The sequence below is a fragment of the Poecilia mexicana genome, unplaced genomic scaffold (assembly GCF_051168715.1).
Source record: "Poecilia mexicana isolate PSO_F unplaced genomic scaffold, ASM5116871v1 scaffold_9, whole genome shotgun sequence".
Lineage (NCBI taxonomy): Eukaryota > Metazoa > Chordata > Actinopteri > Cyprinodontiformes > Poeciliidae > Poecilia > Poecilia mexicana.
In genome coordinates, this window is record NW_028263378.1 from 12153054 (window position 1) to 12177079 (window position 24026).

The 24026-nt window shown below is 36.6% G+C and overlaps 2 protein-coding genes across 2 annotated transcripts; one reads left to right on the forward strand and one right to left on the reverse strand.

Annotated features, from left to right (window-relative positions):
* Positions 1–5353: 5353 nt before the first annotated feature.
* Positions 5354–13763, reverse strand: rnf180a (ring finger protein 180a). The gene is made up of 4 exons (XM_014982753.2): positions 12550–13763; positions 8332–8581; positions 6546–6671; positions 5354–6320 (listed from the first exon to the last, which is right to left on the reverse strand). The coding sequence occupies exons 1-4, from the start codon at positions 13429–13431 to the stop codon at positions 6115–6117; spliced, it is 1464 nt and encodes a 487-aa protein (XP_014838239.2). The 5' UTR covers positions 13432–13763; the 3' UTR covers positions 5354–6114.
* Positions 13764–14134: 371 nt separating this feature from the next.
* Positions 14135–18102, forward strand: htr1aa (5-hydroxytryptamine (serotonin) receptor 1A a). Its single transcript, XM_014982754.2, has one exon. The coding sequence runs from the start codon at positions 15717–15719 to the stop codon at positions 16995–16997; it is 1281 nt and encodes a 426-aa protein (XP_014838240.1). The 5' UTR covers positions 14135–15716; the 3' UTR covers positions 16998–18102.
* Positions 18103–24026: the final 5924 nt, after the last annotated feature.

The window sequence follows — 24026 nt, forward strand, 5'->3', positions numbered from 1 at the left end:
CACATTGGCAGCATTAGGTGACACATTTGGATCCTCTAGTGACGATGACCCAAAACTGTTATCGAATAGAGGGTATGGCACAGGGACTCTTTTGATCTTGATGCTCTCGAACAGTGAAACTGTTCTGACCATAAATTATGTGCCTGATAGTTCCAACCCATGTTTAGAACTGAATTATTTGTGTGAGAATTGTGATGTCTTCTAGAAACCAGAGAGGTCCAGTTGCCTCCAGTTTAAGCATGTAAGATTTTCAAGACATGGATGAAAAGCTGAAGGAAAAGCTAAAGAACTAACTACTATTAGTTATTCAAGAAACTAAAATATTCTGGAATTGTTAGAATTGCAATTGTGAACTATTACAAACAGCAGTAATCAATCACTAACTTTTGTATGGAAATGTCCTATTGTGAACTCTGAGATCAGTATTTGTAACATATTTTTCCATTCTTCGGTGGAGTCTGGCGACGGCAGGCACTTAAACTCCATAATAAAAGTATGATTTTATCTTTTTTTAATCTTTTTCTTTATTTTTCTTTTTCCAAAATCTCTTTCTCTTTCTTACTGTTTATTTAATGTCACGTGCTGTTTTTATTTTGTTTCTTAATTATGTAAAGCACCTTGAAATGCCTTGCAGCTGAAATTTGCTATACAAATAAAATTTGATTGATTGATTGATTCTTCAACATGGAAATGTTAACCTCTGAATAAAAACAGAGTAGACATTTGAAACATTCATTTAAAACAATCAGTGCTAAATAATAAACATGTGGGTGTTTTTTGTTGTTTCTTTGATGTTCAGGCTTGAAACAGCAAACTCTCTTAAAATAATATTATTTCACGTATATTTTTATGATCAAAGTAGCCACACACTGAGCATTGCACCAAACATGGATAGTGGCTATATAGAAAATAAATTATATAAGCTTTACATTAATGCATACTTGTAAAAGTGATCAATATGGGTCAATTTCTTCTCTCACAGAAGGAAATTATCCTCTCAAACATTTGCTTCCTGTTAATGCATCTCAATTTATTGCAGGCTTTCAGTGGTTGTTTGGTCCTTCTTGGACAAACAACCAAACCGCAAAAAGAAGAACGTAAATGTACTGAATCAATTAGGAACTACTTTCAGTGTACACAGTAGTGGCTTTTCTGCAGACATGTTGCTGTATGGTTGTGAATTCAAAGGAAAGGCTTTCAAAAGAAAAATAGAAATGTTTTAGTTGTGACACCACATAAGTAAGCAAACCACCCACTTCGGATGTTATCATCACATAGAATGGCTATTATCAGTGGTTATCAGATCTTACTCATTCTTTTGCTAAAGGGTATTATCTGTACTACCATGTTGAAATTGTTGAAGTGCAAAAGTAATGAGTTCAGCTAACATGCTCACTGATGTGTTGGTTTCATACCCAAATGTTTCTCTTACTATTTAAAGCACTCACATTTGACAGAATATCTATACATACAAAAGCTTTTATTGATGCATTGTACATTTATCAATTGTTTAAGACAAACTACAGGAAATGCTAACATTGACAGCTTTCTGATAAACAGATGTCACAAATACTGACCAAATTAGAAGTGTCTTTTTTGCAGTCCCAGTGATGCATAATACATTTTGAAAAAACATGTTTAATGACAGATAGCACAACACAAACACATCTCCAATAAAAGCTTCTTTTACATTTTAGCTGCAAACAGAAGTGAATGATTTCACAGACCTGAAGATGTTACACAATGGAGATCCTTGAACTCTAAAAAGCCAAAAACTACTTATATCATATGTAGGACAGTATCTTCGAACATACAGATTTGGACAGTGAGACACCCTCACATTATTCCAGCAAAGAACCAGGTAGTTACAATAAGACAATTTTTTCAACGTTAAACATGTTAATGTTTCACCTTCACTCTGAAAGACATAACAAGGCTCAACTTCTGGGAGTCTGACAATGACGACACAAGTTTTTCTTGAAGCCACATGCCAGGTGTGACCACTGCTCACATGTGTTGCAACGTCGCCACTCACGCCACTTCTTCTCGGCATTTTTTTTCTCATCACTGAAAAGACAGTGGCAGATGTTGCAAACATCCGTAGTATCTAAATAAAGAAAAAGAAGTCATTTATTGACAAATGTCGTTTAATCAACATAAAAGAACCATAATGCATTAATTTATTTAAATGCATACTATCTGAAGTCGGTTCTCTTGACAGCACTTCCGTCAAACCCATCGGCTCTGTTATGCTCTGCTCATCTAAAGACTCTTCCAAGACCTGATCTTTTAGTGTATCCCATAGGCTCAGCTCCTTCCTTTTTGCCCTTCCTTTGAGTTTTCAGTACAAATATCATCGGATGAGGGAAAAACAGTGTTGGTGTCAGATGAGCCTGCATGTGAGGGAATGTAGGAATATTTCGCCCGAGCACCGATGGTTTTCCGAGTTACTTTTATTTTTTTGGTCCTACAACGGACACTGCTCTTATATTTAGGCATGGTTCTAAAGTGGGAGAGAACAGAAGGAAGACAGAGATACTGTAACACCGAGAAGCATAAAATAATAATAAAAAAACACAATTTTAGCACATTGTTATTAAAGGTATGAAGGACAGCTACATTTGAACCTGACTGGCTTTTAAGAGGCTACTTTAGTGAGCTTCCCGCGTATTTTTTCTACCAAATAGGGTTAAAAACGTGTCTAAATCTGTACAAACACATGCTGTGGCACAGACTCGCTAACATTAACTCATACAACTACCATCAGCAGATTTATAAACGTACACTTTCGGTCTTTTGGGTTTTTTACTACATTTTTATTTGACAGATTCAGGGGCTACTCACCAGCTCCAACTGTGGAAAGTGTCGCATCCGATGACGTAAGCTTCTTCTTCTTCTTTAATGTTTTGTCGGGTGCAATCCGTAATTTATTATTATTACTACTAATACAAATATTAAACATTTTCAAATGGTACAAACACATATTTTCATATAATCATATGAGCAAATCCGTCCGTATTTTAATTTTTAAATTTTTTATTAAACATAGGATTAGGGCCAACCCTAACTTCTTCTTATCATTATTAATGGATTGCAAGCAACTCCGGATGTACATACAGCCACCTAGTGGAGGCTATGAGGTTGGACAACTCATAACACTACATAACTCTACAATGTACCTTTTAATTTTATTGAATGTTATATATATATATATATATATATATATATATATATATATATATATATATATATATATATATATATATATATATATATATATATATATATATATATATATATATATATATATATATATACATTTGCAATCATTATGTAATGATGTATCAGTTAGGCTGATTTTATCCTACCATGTTAAATATCCTTGTGCCTGTTGTTAATAAAAGCGGAAATTTATGACTTGCACGAGCGGAAGATAAAAACACGGCATGTATTGAGAGAACAGGTCTTGTAAAGATCAAATAAAATTAACCAAGTCTTATCACTGTTACATTTTGGCATTTATTTTGAGTGAATTATTGGAAAAAAATCCAAAGAAATAGAAGGCAGATTGAAAATATAGGTTTTAAAAAAAGCTAAAAAAAAGAAGAAAAAAAACTCCGGTTTTAGATTTTAATGAGTTATTTTTAAATACCAAATTAAAATCTTATGACCGATACGTTTGGCTTTTGTATTTTTAGTAAATTCTTAATATGCTGTCCAAATTAGCAGATAAATTGTAAATAAAGGTTTTTAAAAAAAGGTAAAAAAAAAATTTTAAAAAAGCGACAAGCGGCTGTGATCACCGATATGAATGGTTGATAACAACCTACTGAGCCTGATAGCAGGCAGATCAGGGACCAAATGAGGCCATTCAATGGGGCTGATAACCACTGATAATCGCCATTCTATAGGATGATAACATCCGAAGCGGGTGAGCAAACACATCATATATTAGGCCAACGAGTACAATGCTTTCTCAAGTATGAGGCAATTGCAGTCATACAGATAAATGTATTTGCATTAGTAAAAATACACAAAGATGTCTGTCTGCGTACTCCAAAACAGCCTGACACCTTGCCATTTTAATATGATAAATTAAAAATATACAGACATAATTTATTAATTGACTAATAGACATCTGCTCATTTTAAACATTGCTCATACAGGCTACTACCTTTTAAGTGTTTTATTAAAGATGAGGACTCTGAAGAGCTTTTAACTCTAATGATGCATCATATAAAGTCTTTATGAAGCAACTTTACGTCATGGATCATAATTCCTTAATTCATTTAAATACTAAATAGATCTTCTTTAAATACAGTATGTTTTAATTTAAACTCGTTGAGAGTTCTGGTGTTACTGCAAAGATTACATGCATGAATTCAAAGTCAAAACACAACCAGAAAGTTAAACCTCTAAGCAGTCAAGATTTCCAGTTCACATATCTAATTTTACATCCTAAAAGATACATTTGATGCAATTCTTCATTTATCAATAGCTAAAAAAAACCTTAACCCTACTCATGTGCATACCTGCTGTTAACGTATCATGCATCTATATCATGTTCAACTGGTTTCAGTGAGAGCTCAACACTGATAGAATAAATAAACAATACATTTTCCAAATGAAATACCAACTCATTAGAATATATTTGTTGTATTTAAGTACAACCAGTTTACAACAGCACTTAGTCCTTACAACTGTTATTTTTGATGGTCTGGAACTAACAAAGGGAGGAATCTCTAACTATTGGTCTTCATGCAACCTCTGTAGATCATCCTAATACATCCTCTCTTTTGCTCTCAACTCTTCAGCTCAACCCACAGCTTTTCTAGAGCAGGAGACTAGAATGTACATGAAGGAAGAGTGATTATACTTTAAGTGAAAAAGTTTGGTATTTACAAAAAAAATATTTCATAAAACTATCCGAATAAAATAACCTATGAACAATATTCATTTTATTTTTATTTTAAAAGTCTTTGCATTTCAAGTAGTCTATAATCCCATGTCTTCTAACCCGCTTTCCAAAGCATTGGTTTTAGATGTCTTTCCATCTTTTTACACCTTTTCTCCTTTTTTAAAATCTTGGTTGTATCAAACCACAGCAAATTCGTATGAGATTTCCTGCTGCATTTAGCAAACTCAGCATGTTTATGTTAATGATGGTAGGACTTTTTTTCCCCAGACATCAGTCCCAACAACTGGTTGGCATGGTGAAACTGTCTTATGGTTGTTATTTGAAAGTTTATGACCCCAAGATCTTTGTTGCAGTTCTGCAGTGATAGGTTTTAATAATTTATTTTTTACTCCATTTGGATCCTGAATTATCGATTACTAATTAAATGTTTTAAGAACTCTTGATCGACTTGAAAAATAAAAGCATAATTTCTGTTTTCTATGAAACTGAAGGAGTGATAATACATAAGGCAACTCTGATTTAGTTAAAACAGCAATTTCTTAATGTACTGTATTTTTTCTTCACTGAATATATGTGTTCAGGTTAGATTTTTTCTTCATTTTGCACTGTGAAAATATGCTGCTACATTAAAAGGTAAACATAAAAACGTCTTACACCAATTAATACGGACAGTGCTATATGTTATAGCACTTTCCCTCCTATCCCTCAGGCCTCCAAAATAAAAGAACAACAAAAAAAAACTTTGGTAATTAACAAAAAAACTTTTCTTTATTAGGTTTTACATATGGACAAAATATTTATGTTGCATTTTTAAAGTATTTTCTAATTGAAATCAATGTTTAGTTTTGAACAACTACAACTACCAATTTGGTCTAAACAATAACTGAATCAGGTCAAAAATAAACACTGCAGCCTGAATGATTTATTAACTTTGCTCTGCTTCCCTGTGTGCGGGTCAGATGAAGTCAGAATACAAGACATTTACGTTCAAAATGTCTCATCTACACAATTTGCTCTTTTTAAGTTCTTATTTTTGCACCTACTTGAAGTTCAGTCATTGGCTTCTCGCTAAAATTGATTGCTCAGGTCTTCCTTCTTCCAAAATACATTTGATGCGTCTTTAAATAATAACTTTCTCCTCTTCAGTCTTCAGCGTGCTGCATTTCTGTGTCGTTCCGTCACAGTTGGCAAGATTGTCAAAAGGAAGGAAAGAATAAATAGCAAAGGAAGCAGAATATAAAAAATCCAATAACCCAGTTGACGGAGTAGATGTAGATTATGACCATGTCCATGTCGAAACGCCAGCCTCTAGAGTCATCCTCGAAGTCGATGGTGTCGAGTGGGAATCCTCCTCCATGGGGGAACTGGCGTCTCCCACTTGGGGTTGTCTGCCTTTGGAAACCTTGTTTATGAAACAAAATTCATGTAAGCTTATTGTAAAACACTACCAACGTGATTTACATGACTGAATTTTGTATCCAGTAAAAATATACACCTACTTTAGCAAGTATTGTATAATAATTTATGCCAGTTAAGTTTTCGACATTTGATCCATGTGTGAAAGTTGTTGGCATTTTCCAAATTATTAATAAAAGTTAGTTAAACAAATGAGAAAAAAAAAGCTTGCCTCGAAAGATGCGGAAGAGTTTCCTGCAGCTTGGGAGAGGCCACTTTGAGCAAGGTGCCCTCTGAAAGTTTTGCTTTCTGGAAAGGTATTCCTTGGGGAAGAATGTTTTTGCTGTTTGGTTCAGCTCTAAAAAAAAACAACAAAAAAAAACACACATGCACAATAATGATATAATAAGTGATCATCTTACAGACAGCTTCATTTCTTTGTAGTCTGATTTGTGTACCATGTTGGAAAGAAACAGTTTTAGCCTCGCTGGCCTCAGTGTGACCTTGACTTAAACAATCAACACAATCTCAAGTCCTTCTCATCTTATCATTTACAAGAGCTTTTGTTTCTGCAGTCCTAGCAGCCATCTTGTCCATGCCACTCATACTTTATATCCAAAAGTAGGCCAGTCTGAATCATGAAGTTCATTACTTATTCATATTTTTGTCAGAGTCATATCATATAGGATGAAATCTTTATTTAGTTCACATGAAATTTCATCTACTTCATTGGTCGCCGAGCAGGATACACACAGTGCCTTGGAACAGTGTGTGTACCCCTAACCTTCACATAAATCACAGAAAATACATTGAAATCACAAATGCAAATTAATTTTATTGTGATTTTATGTGATAGATCAGCACAAGATAGAGCATAGAGCAAATAAAATATAAAAATGAAGCATGCATATCTTTTCAAAGCCTTTTACCCTTATAACCGGAGTCGTTGTCATCAAGCTCTAACGTCCTGCAGGTTTTAGATTCATTCATTCTCCAACACAGCTGATTCAAATTATTGAATTACCTCTTTTTCAGCATGCCATTAAGTTTGGCAAAGGCCTGGCAACAAGCCATTCATTTGATTCAGGTCTGTTAGAGTAGGCTTGCATTTAATGACATTGAGGACTAGGGTTGGAGACATCAGTCTTATATCCTTAAACAAAATCAAATTACCCTCAGAAGTCACTTAATGAGTAAATAACCCATGAATTTCACTGTGTAGTGTCATGCAAAAGTATTGAATTGTCATGATGTTTAAAGAACATAACCAATTGGTCAGGAATAAAGACCACTTATAAAGAAACCCTATTAGCTGATTTGTGAACTACCCATAAGTTCACAAATCATTGTGACTTGAATTGGAGAGATTCATAAAGAAAAGTTGGCAAAAACTTCAGAGTGTATATTAGCAAAGATAGTGGGCATAAAGTCTTACTTTCCGGATTTTTATTTTCCAAAAAAAAAATAAATAAAATAAAAACAAATGAAAAAACAATGAACGTTTTTTTTTTTTTTATCATTTTCCTTTCACTTCACAATTATGTATTGTTCTGAGTTTGTCTGTTAGACAAAATAATAAGTATGAATAGCATGAAATTAATGTGTATTAAAATATTACAGCATAGTACAAATAAATCCTGATACATCTGTTTTCACTCTATCACAGGGGTTATTTTCCTACCAAACAGGAACACCACTTCTTATATCTGGAGTGGATCAAATGAAAGTGTTTGGATTGTGTTTGATTTTGTCCTCTCGGCCTCTGTGACTCATCTGGCGTGAGCTGAACAAAAGGTCCACCCTGCTCCCTGCAGGACATGTGCAGCTGGGCCCCCTGAACAATCAGCAGCTCAGAGAACTAATCTGTATAACTAACAGCAAACAAACCACTAAAAATTCAGTCACAACATATTTATTGCCGTATTTCGATCGCGTTACTTTTGATGCACAGGTAAATTAAATAATGCTTACAAATCTTATTGCTTTAAACATGGATGTTTTTTTTACTACTGACTCACCCTTTTGGAAGAAGACATGAGTGATGATGGTTCTGCAGAGAGGGCAGGGGGTGTTGGTGGGGTTGTTCTTTGCAAGTGTCCTCAGACAGGGCTCGCAGAAGATGTGGTTGCATGGGTGACACATGTAAGGACTGAAGTACACATCCAAGCACACGGCACATATGAAACCTTCTTTGTCCCTCATGCTCAGTGTTTCTTCATCCTCAGTGCTGCTGCAGCTGCTGGTGGTAGTGGGGGTCTCTGTTGAACTCTGAAATAAAAGGAGACGGTAAAAAAAATAAATGTTTCTGGATAATTAAGTCGGTATCCCATGATATGTACGCAAACACCTTTTTTATGTGTGAAAGCAAACTTGCTGCTATTGTGAATCTGTGTAAGTATTTCAGAATTGATATAGTTTTCACGTTGTGTCCTGCTTTTTATGCATGGAAATTAAATACCAATATTAACAGAAAATATACATTTCTACAACATTTTATAATGAATTACTGCAGGGTTTTTTTTTTTTTTTTTACTGAACTATTTTTGCCTCATATTTAAAGCAACATGGTCATGGCATACAGTAACCCAGACATTGATCCTTCAAGCATCTCTTTGAAATTCTTCTAATCTTCAGGTCCAGGCAAGGAATTTAGTTTTTTTTTTTTTCTTTTTTTTTTTTTGAAAACCATTCAAAGTTTGAAATATTTCAACTTTGCCATATAGAGCAGTTTCTTACCACAAAATAAAAATACATTCTCTCTAATTATGACATACAGTGAGTTATTACTGTTGAAATCACTTCAAAGTTAGATTATTGTAATGATCTTTATTTTTGACATTCACTCTTAGTTGCATTGTCCAAATTTTGCAGACACAGTTCTAACAGGAATGAGACAAAACATTTTACTTCACAGCTTCGTCTGGTATAGAGAATTAATTGTGAAATTATTTTGTTTTCTGAACTTTGTCCCTTACTTGGAATCACTTGTAGTAAATATGTAACTCCAAACACACAAGACATTCCCTCTGCAAGACAATATTGCACCAGCTGGTGATAAATATTTCACCATATTTTGCCAAACGGTTGTGAAAGTCTTTCTCTCTTTATCACCCTTTTTGATGAGTGTTAATCTTCTTTGCCATATAATAATATGTGTGAGTAGACATGTGTTTAGGAGTTAGTTCAAGGAGCTGAACTATCTCTTTATCTGCATTTTATTACGTCTTATTGTAAAGTACGAACATTTGTGGGAGATAATTATTTGATATAAATACTGGCTTTTATTTGAACTTGGTTCATAGAAAACAGAAAAAAAATGCTGGAATGATATCTAATTCCAGAATAAACCACACAATTTAAATTAATCAATCTGTAAATTTATCACTTATAGAATTCTTTGTAATAGTATTCAAACATCTTGAAAAGCAAGGGAAACTTCAGACTGGTCAGAAATAAAGAAAGAGTTGCGAGAAGGAATCTGTTGTTGAAAGAAAGCCATGAAAAGTCCCATTATACATTGTGCCAATGACAATGACATTAAACTTAGAACCAGAGCTGCAGGGCGATGGTTAAAATAAAAGCATGTTAATGTGTTAGAATGGCCAAGTTAAATCACAGACAAATATACAATTGAGAATCTATGGCAGGACTTTGAAATGATGTTCACAGATGCTCCCCGTCCATTTTGAATGAGATTCATCTATTTTGCAAAGAGGAATAGTCACAACATTTCTATATCTAGATCTGCAAAGCTGATAGTGGCATAACCCATAAAACTTGCAGCTGTAATTGCTGCAAGACTTTGTTACGGAATTAATTCACCTACAAGCTGAATATTTACAATATACAACTACATTGTGTTTAGTGTTTTAATAAAAAAAAATAAAAAAAAAATTTTAAGGGACTGTAAGTGCAGTTTTGGATTAATATTTCTTGCATCATCTGTGTTTGTTCATGTGTCTTGCATCACACCAAATATTTTCCACAGTCAAATTATTCAAACCTAAACTACTGAGTTGTCAGTTGTTCTGTCATTGCCCCTGAGTCCACACTGAGTCTACCATTTCCAAATCCCAGCTAGACCTCGTGTAAAGGGATTTACCTCGGCCTCCACCTCTTGCACAAAGATGTGTCAGTTGCAGACCCATGGGAGATGTGCCTTGAGCTTCAGTGTTAAGAAAGCCTAAGGGTGTTTCCACAGTAATTACTGCTTTCACACCCAGGGGGAGCTCCAGGGACTTCCTTGTAGCAGCATCTCTGCCTCTCAAGGTGTGTCATTAACACCGAGAGAGGAGAGGACGCTGAGCATACACAGCTCTTAAGTAATCACTGACACTGAGGTTCTTCCCTGGCAACACAGGATGTATGACACCGTGTCATTTTGTTGGCCACAGCTGGTTCATAATCAAATAAAACAGATATCTGATTACATTTATCTCAACTAATAAAACAAATTCATGAACAAATAAAACTTAGGAATCAGATTGAATTATTAATTAAGGGATATGACAGTGGTATGCTTCCTCTATAGCAAAACCCACAGTTCAGGTAGAAAAAGTAGAAAAACAAACGTCAATGTATTTTACTGGGATTTATGTGACACAATATAAAGTAGTGGACACTTGCAAGTATTTAGTATTTAGTCATGGCAGAATGTTTGAAATAAAACATTGCACTTCTTTTATCAGTAACTAAAGCCTAAAGTTGACTTTTTTGGGCAACAAACACTGCATGGGTCAGCTATGAAACAAAGAGTTTATGGAAAAGGCCATCATGACAACTTCACCACGTTTTTCACTGTAATACGTGGTGAAGGATGTGTGATGCTGTAGATCTGTCTCTTTTGCAAAGAACCTGAGCAACCTCATGAAAGTTCATGGAATAATTCACAGGTTTTTCTAAATCAGGTCATTTTAATTACATATCTTTTAATAAAAAAAACAAACAAAAAAACTAAAAAGCCTCTTTCAAAACAATCTGATTTCCTAAACCTATGTTCTATATAAGACCTGTACTGAGCTGCATGGATAAGAACAAAAGAGATGACTTGACAGTCTAGAAGAAGGATCAAAGATTCTTCTCTCTGATTGCTCCAACCTTGTGAAATGTTACAGGAAAAGCTGAAGAGCCAGTTAAAAAAATGTGCTGGGAAATTAGTATTAAAAGGAAGGATCCCAATAAATGTGACTATGTTGATCTTTGTACAAAAAAAAAAAAAAAAAACTTCTTACCCCAATAGATATACTCAAACTAAAGTATGTATTTTTTATATAAGTTATTCAGCCACTAATATACCAGATGAATCTCTTCTAAGTCTCTTGTTTTAAAATCATCCTCACCTGGGGTGCCAAACCATCTGAAACAATATCATTATATGTGATCTATTAATTATGTGACTGGTATTGCAAGTTTCTCAACTCCACCAATCATGTTAGCCTTCACTGCAACAACAGTTAGAATAATTTTAGTCTGGCAGCGTGACTACAGATCAGCAGCAACCAATCAAAACTGAACCAGCTCTTTTGTCTGGCCAGGTTTGAAGGGCTCTCTGCCCGAGCCTCATCATGCAGCTAATTCAGACGTAACCCCACTTTAAACCACACAAACACAATGGCTATTGAAATGAGCTAGGTGCAGACAGAGCTGTCAAGTGTTGGGAGTCTGGCTGAATTGAACTTACACAGTCACACACACGGACACAGACAGTTTCATGTGAATCCCTAAATATAAACATTGTGGAAAGGAGAGAAGCACAGAAGTTAAAATTTCTATCTTGTGCTACAAATGCCCACGCGGACGTTGCTTTGTTTTGGTCATAGGCTTTCATCCTGCATGCACACACATTCAACTGGCTCTGTAGAGCAATCTGGAATGCCTTAATAAAGATTTCAGCATAATGTGTTAAAGTTTGCTTTGTCAATAATATGCAATTTAACAATTCCTCCAATTTTGAAGTCATAACATTGGCGACATTCCTATGTCCTCACTGGTCAGTGTGTCTGGCCCATGAAAACTGATGCAAACTTCTGTGTAACCTCCTATTTTCAGGTTGAACAAGTACTAAATTAATTATGTTGAGTGAATGTAACATCAAATGGATAGCAGCAGAGAAGAAATTGATTTGAATTGAATAATAAAAAATGTAATTCATTTTTAGAGCATAAAAGGTATGAGAACCTCACAGTGAGAACATTTAATATAAGCGGTATGATTGCTGTAACCACAGTGAGATTTACCTGTGTGCTCTCCGGCTGCTGACTTGGTCTCCATCTCTCCCTCCTCCTCTGCCTCCTTCTCAGACTTTCAATCCTGTTCTTCTCTCTTTTACTCATCCTCCTCTCTCCTGAAGCGATGCAAGGTGGTGTCTCTGTGGAATACATGGCTCGACCCGTCACTTCGATCACGCCACAGCCTTCTTCTTCAGTGGCGTCCTTGTTCTCATCTTCCTCTTCTTCATCCTCTGACTCTGAGATTTGCGTCTGATTCGAATGGTATTGCGACGGTCGCCCTGTTCTCACTTCTGCCCAGAATGGATCTAAATCTCTGGATAAAGGGTCTTGTGATGGCGGATGAGCAAATCGACTTTGAACAGCAGGCTGCCCAGACTGAGATCTTAAATTGGTAGTTGTAGTTTGGGTGAAGCTGATAGCTTGCGATCTAGAACTTTTGTGTTGTCTTTCTGAATGATCTGATGGATCCCCAGCTTCAAAAATGGTTTTTAACTGCATTTCAGAGTTACTACTAGAAAAGCTTTGAGAGGTTCCTCTCCTTGGTTCATCTTGGACTTGATCTGCACATGCTGTTTCCATCCTTCTAGACAGTTCTTGACCTCTGTCCTTACCTCTGAAGCATCTCTTCTCATCCCTTTCTTGGTTTCTGTCCCCTCTTCTTCCTTGTTTGTCTTCAGGACAGGTCTTTCTGCGTGCCTTTCTTCCGGACAGGGCAGGTTTTGCCAGATGCTGTCCAGCTTGATCTGCATCACTCAGCCAAGATGTCGTCGGCCTCATCCGTTGATTGTGACCCTCATTGCTGTCGTTTCCTTCACTCGGATCTTCACTCTCATTTCCTCTGTTTCTGCTAGTGCCACCAGTGACGGACACTCCCATGCGGGAGCTCATCGTGGACTTTAAAACCCGTCCGTATTCAGCAGATCACATTGGATGGAACTTCAATCAACTAAGCAGCTTTTACCCTCTCTCACACATCACTTACTCTTCCTACTGCTTCCCATTTCTTCTACACGTACTTTCAAGCATTTTATTTAAGAGAAACAGAGAGTGTTCCAGCTCGGGGCAGATGAGCGGTGCAGCTCTCTGGTCTGGGCTGTCCTACCCCACCGAGCCCCCTGGGGCATTCCACACTGTTGACAAAGACAAAGTCCTCATGCTGAGCCCCATTACAATAGTTGCTCTGTTCGCAGCCTCACTATAGTGCTGCTCAACCTATAGAAAACTCACCATTATGGACCAACAGGACTGACAAAAATGAGGTGAAAAAGCCAGAGGCACATTTTGTCTAAAGGTAAATAGCACTGCATCAGCTTTTCACTCACTATTTGATACAGTGACGACAAATTTCAAAGTAACATCATTATTATTAGTACAAGTATTATTATTGTATGTCATAGACCCTCAAAAAGTAGCTCTTGATAGATGAGTGGACGGAAAATCGGTTTTACAATTTTTACAAATAATCTCTTATGAGTGGCATGTATATGTATTCAGAACTTTGAATCAATACTTTTCAAAACCAGCTTTAGTGACATTATTTTTTGCATTGTAGTAGTTTGACTGTGACTGAGATATTGTAGCGCTGGAAAGAACTTTGAAACAAATCAATTCATTCTAGCTCTGGTTGTATTTTTAGAATATATGCCCTGCTTTATGGTGAACATCTCCCTCAGTATTAAGTATTCTGCATCTGTTTTCTCCACGGCTTGACTTCGTTTTACTTCCATCCAACCTTATTGTCGGAAAGCTTCTTCTTGCCATGATGCTGCCACCACTACATCCAAAAGGGATCATGTGTTCAGGCTGAAGTGTCAGTTTCCTAATTGGGACAATTCATCTTGACTTATTGTGCTACAAACAAATCCTATTTTAATTTCTCCAATATTATTTCCTTGACCCGTGAAATGCTCTTCATGATGTATTTCGCTCCTATTCCATGTTTCCGTTTTGTCCCACTTTACAGTTATTCACTACTTTGTGTTGATCTGTCACACACAATCTCGATAAAACACAGAAAAAATTTAAATGACTTTATCTTAATTTACATGAAGACATGGTTTAATTACTGGATACTGCAGGAACGTCTTATACAGACGGCAGAAACAAATCTAATGTTCTGTGGGTTTATTTTGGAAGTAAAAATCACTCTGAACATAAAATTCAGCTCGCAGAAACAGCAAAAACATTCCGACTAAATTAATAAATAAATAATAAAAAAAAAGAAGCAGCCTATCCTCTCCATCGAGAGCCCAACCATTCCCCCAAAAATGAAAATGTCCGAAGAACAGTCGGTGCAAGATAAAAAGTGAACAGCAGATGGCAGCATCGTTCCTGTCTGGCCTGTAGAAGGAGCTGTTCTTGGTCCTGAACTACAATTTCCACTGTCTGCGCACGTTGAATTTGCACTTCTTGTCCTTTGGAAGCATTTTGACAAAAAAAAAAAAAAAAAAAAACACAAACAGAAACATCTGTTTCAGTTTAATTAAATAATAGATTATAGCAAAAATAAGATACTTCCGGATAAGGTTGATTGTAGTTCACAAGCAAGTGAGTTTTTAAGTGCTAGTCCTGTTAATAATAATAATAATAATAATAATAATAATAATAATAATAATAATAATAATAATAATAATAATAATAATAATAATAATAATAACAGTTGAAATAAAACCTAAGGAAACGACAGTGTGTCCTTCTCCTGTCAGTAGCGAAAAGTGAAGCATTTGGGAAGCGCAGCAGCAGAAAACTCCAGGGTGAACTCCTCCCGGTCTGACGTACGTAGAGCAGTTGGTATAAATGAATTCACGGACTCACCAAGCTCATTTTATTCGCAGCACCAGTGCACACCTGGCTGTTCACGCACATACACACACACACACACACGCACACCGACACACACACACACACACACACACGGGCTGACCCCAACACACACAAACACATAAACACGCGCGCACGCATGCACACGCTCATGCATACCCACAAACACCGCGTCATGCGTCCTGAGAGCGACAGCAGGAACTCCGATGGAAACCATAAAACACACGGCAGCAGCAGCTGCAGCAGTGTAAGCAGCTGACTGCCTTCTGTTTTTATTTTTTATTTTATTTTATTTTTTTTACGCTTACACATCGCCAGCTGCAGTAGAAAAGTTGCGCTCTGAGTTCGACGACATGGATTTTCTAACGAGCAGCAACGCCAGCAATGCCACCGGCGGTTACCCCGAAGGGATGGACGTGGTCGCCGACTGGATCGGGGGAAACAACGCCACGGAGTCTAGGCTTCAACCCGATCTGGTGCTTGCTTACCAGATAATCACCTCTCTGCTCCTGGGGGCCCTCATCCTCTGCTCCATATTTGGCAACGCGTGCGTTGTGGCAGCCATCGCCCTGGAGAGATCTCTCCAAAATGTGGCAAACTATCTGATTGGATCTTTGGCCGTTACAGACCTGATGGTGTCGGTGTTGGTTTTACCTATGGCAGCCCTCTACCAGGTTCTAAATAAGTGGACTTTGGGGCAGGAGATCTGTGACTTATTCATCTCCCTGGATGTGTTGTGCTGCACATCCTCCATTCTGCATCTGTGCGCAATCGCCTTGGACAGGTATTGGGCCATAACAGACCCCATTGATTATGTAAATAAACGAACACCAAAGCGAGCTGCGCTCCTGATTTCCGCAACTTGGCTAATCGGATTCTCCATCTCCATCCCACCCATGTTAGGATGGAGGAGCGCCGAGGACAGGGCGAACCCAGACGCATGCATGATCAGCCAGGATCCAGGCTACACCATCTACTCCACCTTCGGGGCTTTTTACATCCCCCTCATCCTCATGCTAGTCTTGTACGGCAGAATATTCAGGGCCGCTCGGTTTCGGATTCGGAAAACGGTGAAGAAAACCGAAACGGCGAAAGTTTCGGACAAGTGTTTGGCCGTGTCTCCGGCAATCTTCCACAAGAAAAGCAATGGAGAGACGCGCGGAAAAGGCTGGAGGCGCTGCGACGAGTCCAAATCCAGTTCCCCGTGCGTAAACGGCGCTGTGAAGCACGGAGAGGAGGGCGAGTCGCTGGAGATTATAGAAGTCATCAGCAACTCCAAGACGCACCTGCCTCTGCCTAACACCCCTCAGTCCTCCTCTCATGGTTATGAGAACATGAACGAGAGGAACTCGGGAGCAAAGAGAAAGCTTGCGCTCTCCAGGGAACGCAAAACAGTGAAGACGCTGGGGATCATCATGGGAACATTCATTGTGTGCTGGCTGCCGTTTTTCATTGTGGCGCTAGTTCTGCCTTTCTGCGCGGAGAGCTGCTACATGCCCGACTGGCTGGGTGCCGTTATCAACTGGCTGGGCTACTCAAACTCCCTCCTTAACCCCATAATATACGCCTATTTTAACAAAGACTTTCAAAGTGCATTCAAGAAGATCATAAAGTGCAAATTCCACAGACCATGAGCGCAAAAATGTGATTTTTCTTCTATAAAATTAGGTGCAGAAGCAAGAGAAATGTTAACAAACTGTGCAGAGCAGAAAAAAAAGATAATAAAAGAAAAAAACTCACAGACTTTTTATTCAGGGACAGAATGTTTAAGGAGGATTGTGTATTTAAAAAACAGCAGACAACAAGGCTGAGACCTACCTTTTCAATGTACAAGCATATTTCTTCAGTGTTGTAGCTATGTAGCCCCCCACATGCGACGACAACCATTGTTGTATTGTCAAGCAGAACATGTCTTGTGCTGATTCAATGCATTTGATCATGAGGCACAAGGGGCTTCCATCTTCACGCAACAAGCTTTGTAGCACTGAAACAAATAAAAGCAATTAGTTTGTCATTAAGAACTCCTGAGTCCATTTTATGTCCAGTGGCGCCGCAAGGGGGATGAAGAAACCTCTACAATTTTGTTTCCACACCAAACAATCACATATGGTGAATACTATTTACGATAGTGAGTTTAAAATGGAAGTGAATGGTGCTTCAACTATTTTTTTTTTTTACATTTTCTTATTTTTAAGTTATTTTTCTTTCTTTCTTTCTTTCTTTCTTTCTTTTATTTTTTATTTTTTTATTTATTTATTTTTTGCAAAGATTGACACATTTAAACAAACCCTATCCCAAAACTCACAAAGTTCAGTTTTGGTTTGCAATTTTGGATGAGCCATCAACATCAGATTATCAGAGGTCATCATGTGGTCACCTTTCAAAACCTTCTGGAAGCATGCCCTTGGTTATGTTCAGGAATATATCACCACCATATTTGTAAAGGACATGTAAGAAATTCAGAGTTAATTAGATTCCAATATGGGCTGAAAAACCAGTCAGTGAGAAAGAAGACATTACCTCAGGTGCAACACAAAATCCAAGGTTTTAATTTGCGAAAGACCTTAATTTCTGGAGACATGTCCTATGATCTGATGAAACTAAAATTGATTTGACTTTTGGCATACTTGAAGTAAAACTGGGAAAATGTGCAACCCTGAGAATACCGTACTAACTTTAAAGTGCTGGGATGGCATCTTCATATTGGGGTGTATCGCTCCAGAAATATTAAAGTAAGATCTTGAAACATCCGCCATAAAGTTAGAACTTCTGCATTCAAAATTAATGATCCTAAATTTGTTAGTCACTAATTCCAGGTACAAAATGGCTGAAGGAAAACAAAGTCTGTGCTTTTGAGTGTAGAGGCAAATAGATCAAACCTGAAGACTGCCTGGGAGGGACATAGCTCTGGCCAGTAAGAACGGATAATAAATACCAAGGAAATATTATGTAAATTTGACTTCAAAGAAAGTTTTAAAAATTCTGGCATTTAGCAGCTGGAAATAACTTTAAGTATCCTAACATAGCTGGGCAACTCTAGTCTGACTTAATAACAGAATAGAATAGAATAGAATAGAAGAGAATAGAATTTATTGTTCCCCAAGGTGAAATTACTTATTTGTCAAAAGCTACTCCATCTTAGGTGATAAATTCAAAGTTTGTAAAATATATACACCTAAAAGTGAATAATAAAAAGTGAATGGTTCAAAATGACTAGATATAAAAATTGAATAAATAAATAACAAGCAATCACATGTAGTATATATAAGTTGAGATACAGTTGTCTTCATTCAGTGTATGTGCATTTGTTTGGCTTAAAATTGCATGTTTCAAATCTTTGCATTCTTACCTTCAAGATTCTCTAAAATTTACCAAGAAAGAATTTAGAGAAAGAAAAAATCTTAAGGTGTTACACATAGGCAACTCTTTCAAGTCATCTATGTGCTTACAGTTAAACCTTTTTTTAAGATTTTACAGGAAAGTATGAAAAACCTGGAAACATTACACCATATAATGCAAAACATAACAGACATTTCCACTGTATCTCCTATCATGCATTACATAAACCCTATACACAAATCCACTTACACAAGATGAAAGGATAAGGGACTGTCACAGGAAAAACAAGTGTTCAGGAAGAAATCCCAGTGAGTCATGCATGTTGCAAAAGATGGGTGGCACCTGTTGTTGTGGCAACACATCAAGATGATGCTTGTAGTGAATCTGTTGGAGTGGAATGATGGACAGACTGCAGATAGAGGACAGATAGGAATGCAACAAACAAGACATGAAGTTAAGGTGCTGACAGGACTACTTATTAGAAACTTATGTGAGTCTTATTGATAAATTCATACGTTTTCACGTAGAGCAGGTGTGACTCATTCTAAACCAAATAATAGCAAACTTGAAACCTTTATTTTCAATTTCACTTAATTGAGGATGCAATTTTTAGATGATTTATTCAGAACACACACAACCGAATTGAGGTTGAAAGTAATTAATGTCACCAAATAAACCTACAGGTTTTGATTGTTCTTTGAATATCCATAGTGCATGAAAAAAATATGTTACTTGTACATCAATGAATGATTCCTGTGCTCATTGTGTTTTCATATTTAATGATTTATTATCACACACATCAACAAGTAGGAGAAATGTGATCTAAACCTGCTTTTCAGATCAACAAACACTTCAAAACTAACTAAATAAATGAAGAAATGGTGGTTTTGACTATTCAAATTAGTTACAGCAAAAATTAGTTAAAAGTTAAAAACAAATCTCATAAATGCATCAAGTAATCTTAAGAATTGACACTAAGATTAATCAACAGTACAGCTAATCCTAAGAGAACCAGCTATCGATTTAATTAAGGATTAAGTTTATTATTAATCACGCTAAACTGCCCAACTCATCTATTTCTTATTTAGTTATGGTAAAGAAATGGAAACAAACATTCCACACCAATCTGATCTTCTTGGTCAGTTTGTTCCTGGCCTGCTTATTCTAGGTCCATTCCCCACTGCTGTAAGCCACTTTCTTTGTGCAACACAGCTTCCTTAGATGTGTTTATGTCACGTCTAAGGAAGCTGTGTTGCACAAGCTTACTTGTGCAACACATCTAAGGTAGTTCATTGCTGTTAAATGTGTAAAAAGTCTTGGTCTGCACATGCATGTCTTCTCAAAAACCGATGATGTCACACTTTCAGCATGTTCACTTAATTCTGCTGCTGAAGCGTCAAAACTGCTCCAGTCTACGCAGACTTGTAACATCTGCTTTGACTGTTCAGTTCACTTTCTAACAGCCCCAACCAGAGGCTTAGACATTTTTTTCATTTATTGCTTTAGGTTGAAATAAGATAAAACAGTTAGTGATCAGAAAGTCCCGAAGCAGACGTTGTGACAGCACAATATGTATCTCTTTAAGCTGCACAACAGTGGTGCAGTGTGTGTTTATACCTTGTGTAACACACAATATATTGTATACATTTTGGAAGCTCATTGAAAAGGTTTGTCATGTTAAAATACTCAAGGATAAAAAATGAGAAAGGCTGGGTGCTTTTCTTCCACGTCTGTTCTCAGCTAAGCAAGCTGGCTTTCTGCATCTGATGGTGGGATATAAACACATGCCACATTAAACAAGGACAACTTCCTCAGTGAATAAAAGGTCAGGGTGTGCAAAAAAATTACTCTAGGCAAGGGCTACACATCTTTTGTAAGAGGTTCACGAAAGCTTCGTGCAACAATCCACTTCAAAAAGATTGAAGCCCAGCATCTATACTGCATAGTCCAGTATGTGCTTTCCAAACTAATTTTCCAATAAAACAGAGGAATGGAAGATGGAAGACAGAAGATGTTTTTAGAAATAAAAAGTAGCACTTTGATGATTTTGTTACCCAAACAACAGACATTAGGGAGGTTGGAATGAGGGGAGGGATGGGTTGAGTTGGGGTTGCAGAAACCTCAAAAGGGCGCTTGCCTATTTCCCTCACCTCCATCATTGCAAATAGCTGTGGCACAACAAAGACCTCAGTAGAGTTGAGGTCAGTGAAAAATGAAGAAGAAAATGCCAAGAGAGGATCATCTAGTGCTTAGGAGTTCCTCTTTAGCGAAAGCGACCAGAGAATGGTAGAATACATATCACAATAAACATAAAAACATACAATGTTCAAGAGAGCAAAGGACACAGACTGACATCCACAGATCCATCTTTGATAGTTTGATGAGCAGACATCGGTGCCATGTATTGGATAAAACAGGGCTGTGTCTTGTCCTGGTTGGACTCATTGGAGTTCCAGTGGGTTCTCTGCTTGCTTCTTGCATGAACAACTTTAATTTTGCTTTCTTCTCTTTTAACTTTAACCTCCCTTCTTGCATTAAACAAAAGGCATAAACCTTATGTAAGGCCCTTAAAGATGATCACAAATAATAACAAACTGGCTCTTTGAACACATGTTTGACGTTTTACCTCTAAAGGAAAAAACTTTCGCTCTATTACAGGCCTCAGTCAAATATTATATAGTTTTCAGTTATTTATTGTGGTGTTAGTTTCTTCTTGTTTGTTGGATTGTTAGGCCAGTTTTTTTTTCTATTTAGTTTATCTATTGATTCAAGGTAGACATTGTTGCATTAATAAGTACATGTGATTCTTCCCTACAAGCTTTAGTAAACTGTTAGATTTTCAGTGTTTATTCTTTCAATAAATATACAGAAATAAGAATGATTACTTCTTTTCAAATGTATTTTTTAATTCAGTGGAAAGGGTAAATAATTTTTTTAAAAGTCATAACATTTTATTTTTATAACCACATAGATTAATTAAGCTATCTATGACTGTTAAGTTTTAAAGTGACTTTCTCTTCCTATAGTCTTCCTGTTTCTTTGAATGTATCATTGTTGTTGTTTTTTTTTTCTTTCTGCTGCTTTTGTACAACATAAATAGAATCAAATGGATTTGGAGAAAAATAATCACATAAGTGCAGCCTTTGGGGTCAGGTTCTGGGCTTATGATAGGCTCAGAGAAACCAATACGGTAGAGAATGAACTATAAAGCAAAGAAATGTATTGCTCTCAAATGTGATTCACATTGCGTGTGTGAAACCATTAATATCATTACATGTCGGTCCTGATATGTGGGATTACAAGGCAGCTGAGCTGCGTCGAACTGTGCTGCTCTATCAAAGGTTTGGAATTTGGGACTGCATTAATCCCACTCACTGTGGGATTCTTCAGTGAAATAGCTAGATGGGTGCAGGGTGAGGACACAAAGGCTGAATTGCATTCAGTGCAGGAATTGAGAGAAAAAAGAGAGAAAAAAAATTAAATAAAATAGGGGCCAATTAGATGCTGGCTTACTTTTGTTGCTCTTATTAAACGAACATCTGACATTTGTTTGTTTGCATTAAGATCTTGTCATTGGTATTTAAGTTTAAAAGTTGCTCCTTCAACAACCTTATCACAACCTTATCACTTCACATGCATATGCTTGTGAAAACTGTTACAAATAAGAAACTTAAAAGTGTGGTGTACAACTGAATTCATGTCCAAATCCACAAACTGCTTTTCAGAATTTAGTTTGAAAAAATAAAATAAAATGCACATATCATTTTTCTACCACTTCACAAATCTGTAAAGCTTTTGTTGGCCTATCAAATAAAAATATTAATGAAATATACTGATGTTTGATTAACTTGTAAGGAACTATAAAACCTCCAATGTTTTAAAATATTAAGTTTTTCTAACTGTTAATAATCTGCTTTTTTAATTTAGCAAAATGTCACAGAAAAAAGTAAATCATTCGAAAACGTCTACACTCTTCATTACTGGCATCAGGACAAAAAAAAAAAAAAAAAAATCTGGAGTCTGTTATCAATAAGCTTTTTAAGTGTCATTTTAAATCTGTCAGATTGTCAAGTTGAATGTTTGTTCCTATGAAGATCCTAAATATAAACTGAAAAATGTAGGTTGCATTCAAAGGCATCAAGGAGCACTTTGTTAATATCCTAATTCCCCAATGATAGTCTAAAAATATATTTCCTCAGCATATTGTTTGCTGACAGTGGTGTTAAAATGTTAAAAGCACTGTTATGTATTTTAGTAACAACTCAAGACCTGACGAGTTGACAACAAAGCCTTTGATCTATTTAGGAGACAATTTTGATGTTTTTTTTCCCCCTCTCAGTCCAGCTGAGTATTTGAGAAAATTTCAGTTCTATTAAAAGCACTAATCAGGATATGGGTGTGATGTGATGATGGCGAAAGCCAACCAGACAAGTGTACTGGCAGAGTCATTTAAATATATTATCCAACCAGTTTTCCTTGTCTCATTATTATCCATTAAGCACTATGATTACATTTTATGTGTGGGATATGTGTGTATTTGACAGTGCATGTACTAAACTACTGTAGATGTATACAAAACAAAATTATAAACCATAATGTGATATGATGGCAATGATTGCTGGAAGAGCTACGCATAAGAAACTAAAGCACATTTTTCTGAGTGGTCAGAAATGGAAAAGATAAATATAGCGCAATGAAAGAAAGATTCATTGCACCATGTGAATGGTGCATATGGTGCAATGGGAAATTGGAGGGGAAAAACATTGAATTTTGAAAATTAAAAGTTTTTAAAAACGGACTCAAAAATGGACATCAAGGAAAAAAAACAACCTAGGATAAATAAAAGCAGGAAAACATATACAACCACATTTCTGGCGTAGAATAAACTTCAGGGTTGTTGTGATCTGTCTGAGCTTTTTAAAGTGATCTCGCAACCCATGACACCCCGGAGACGCTTCCTCTCTTTACCCAAGCTTGTGATAGAACACCACAAAACTCTTTCTGACACAGAGAAATGAGCATTTGGCTGTTTTTAGATGAGGTTATTTTTTACAAGGCAGGTTTGCTGGAAGTAAATTTGTCATTTCTGTTTCGCGAAATGATCCAAATTCTGATGGACAAGACAGCCTCTTGTGGGCAGACAATCAGACACCCGCTTGTACGCAGACTCATCACTGAGATTGACGACATGGGCTCAAGGCCAACAGCAAGCACAAAAATGGGTAAACAATGTCTAATCCATTGCGCTACTTGCTGCTTTCACAGACAATTCAAAGGCATAAAGGAGATGAAGAGTCTCAACCTCGGCAACAGTTCACATTTCA

What these genes read in the sequence shown, in the direction of transcription:
- rnf180a (XM_014982753.2), bottom strand. Translation starts at nt 13,431, where the DNA reads ATGAGCTCCCGCATGGGAGTGTCCGTCACTGGTGGCACTAGCAGAAAC. An exon ending in AGCAGCCGGAGAGCACACAG is followed by an intron (nt 8,582 to 12,549) that starts GTAAATCTCACT and finishes CTTTTATTTCAG; the next exon opens with AGTTCAACAGAGACCCCCAC. An exon ending in ACTCTTCCGCATCTTTCGAG is followed by an intron (nt 6,321 to 6,545) that starts GCAAGCTTTTTT and finishes TTCATAAACAAG; the next exon opens with GTTTCCAAAGGCAGACAACC.
- htr1aa (XM_014982754.2), top strand. Translation starts at nt 15,717, where the DNA reads ATGGATTTTCTAACGAGCAGCAACGCCAGCAATGCCACCGGCGGTTAC.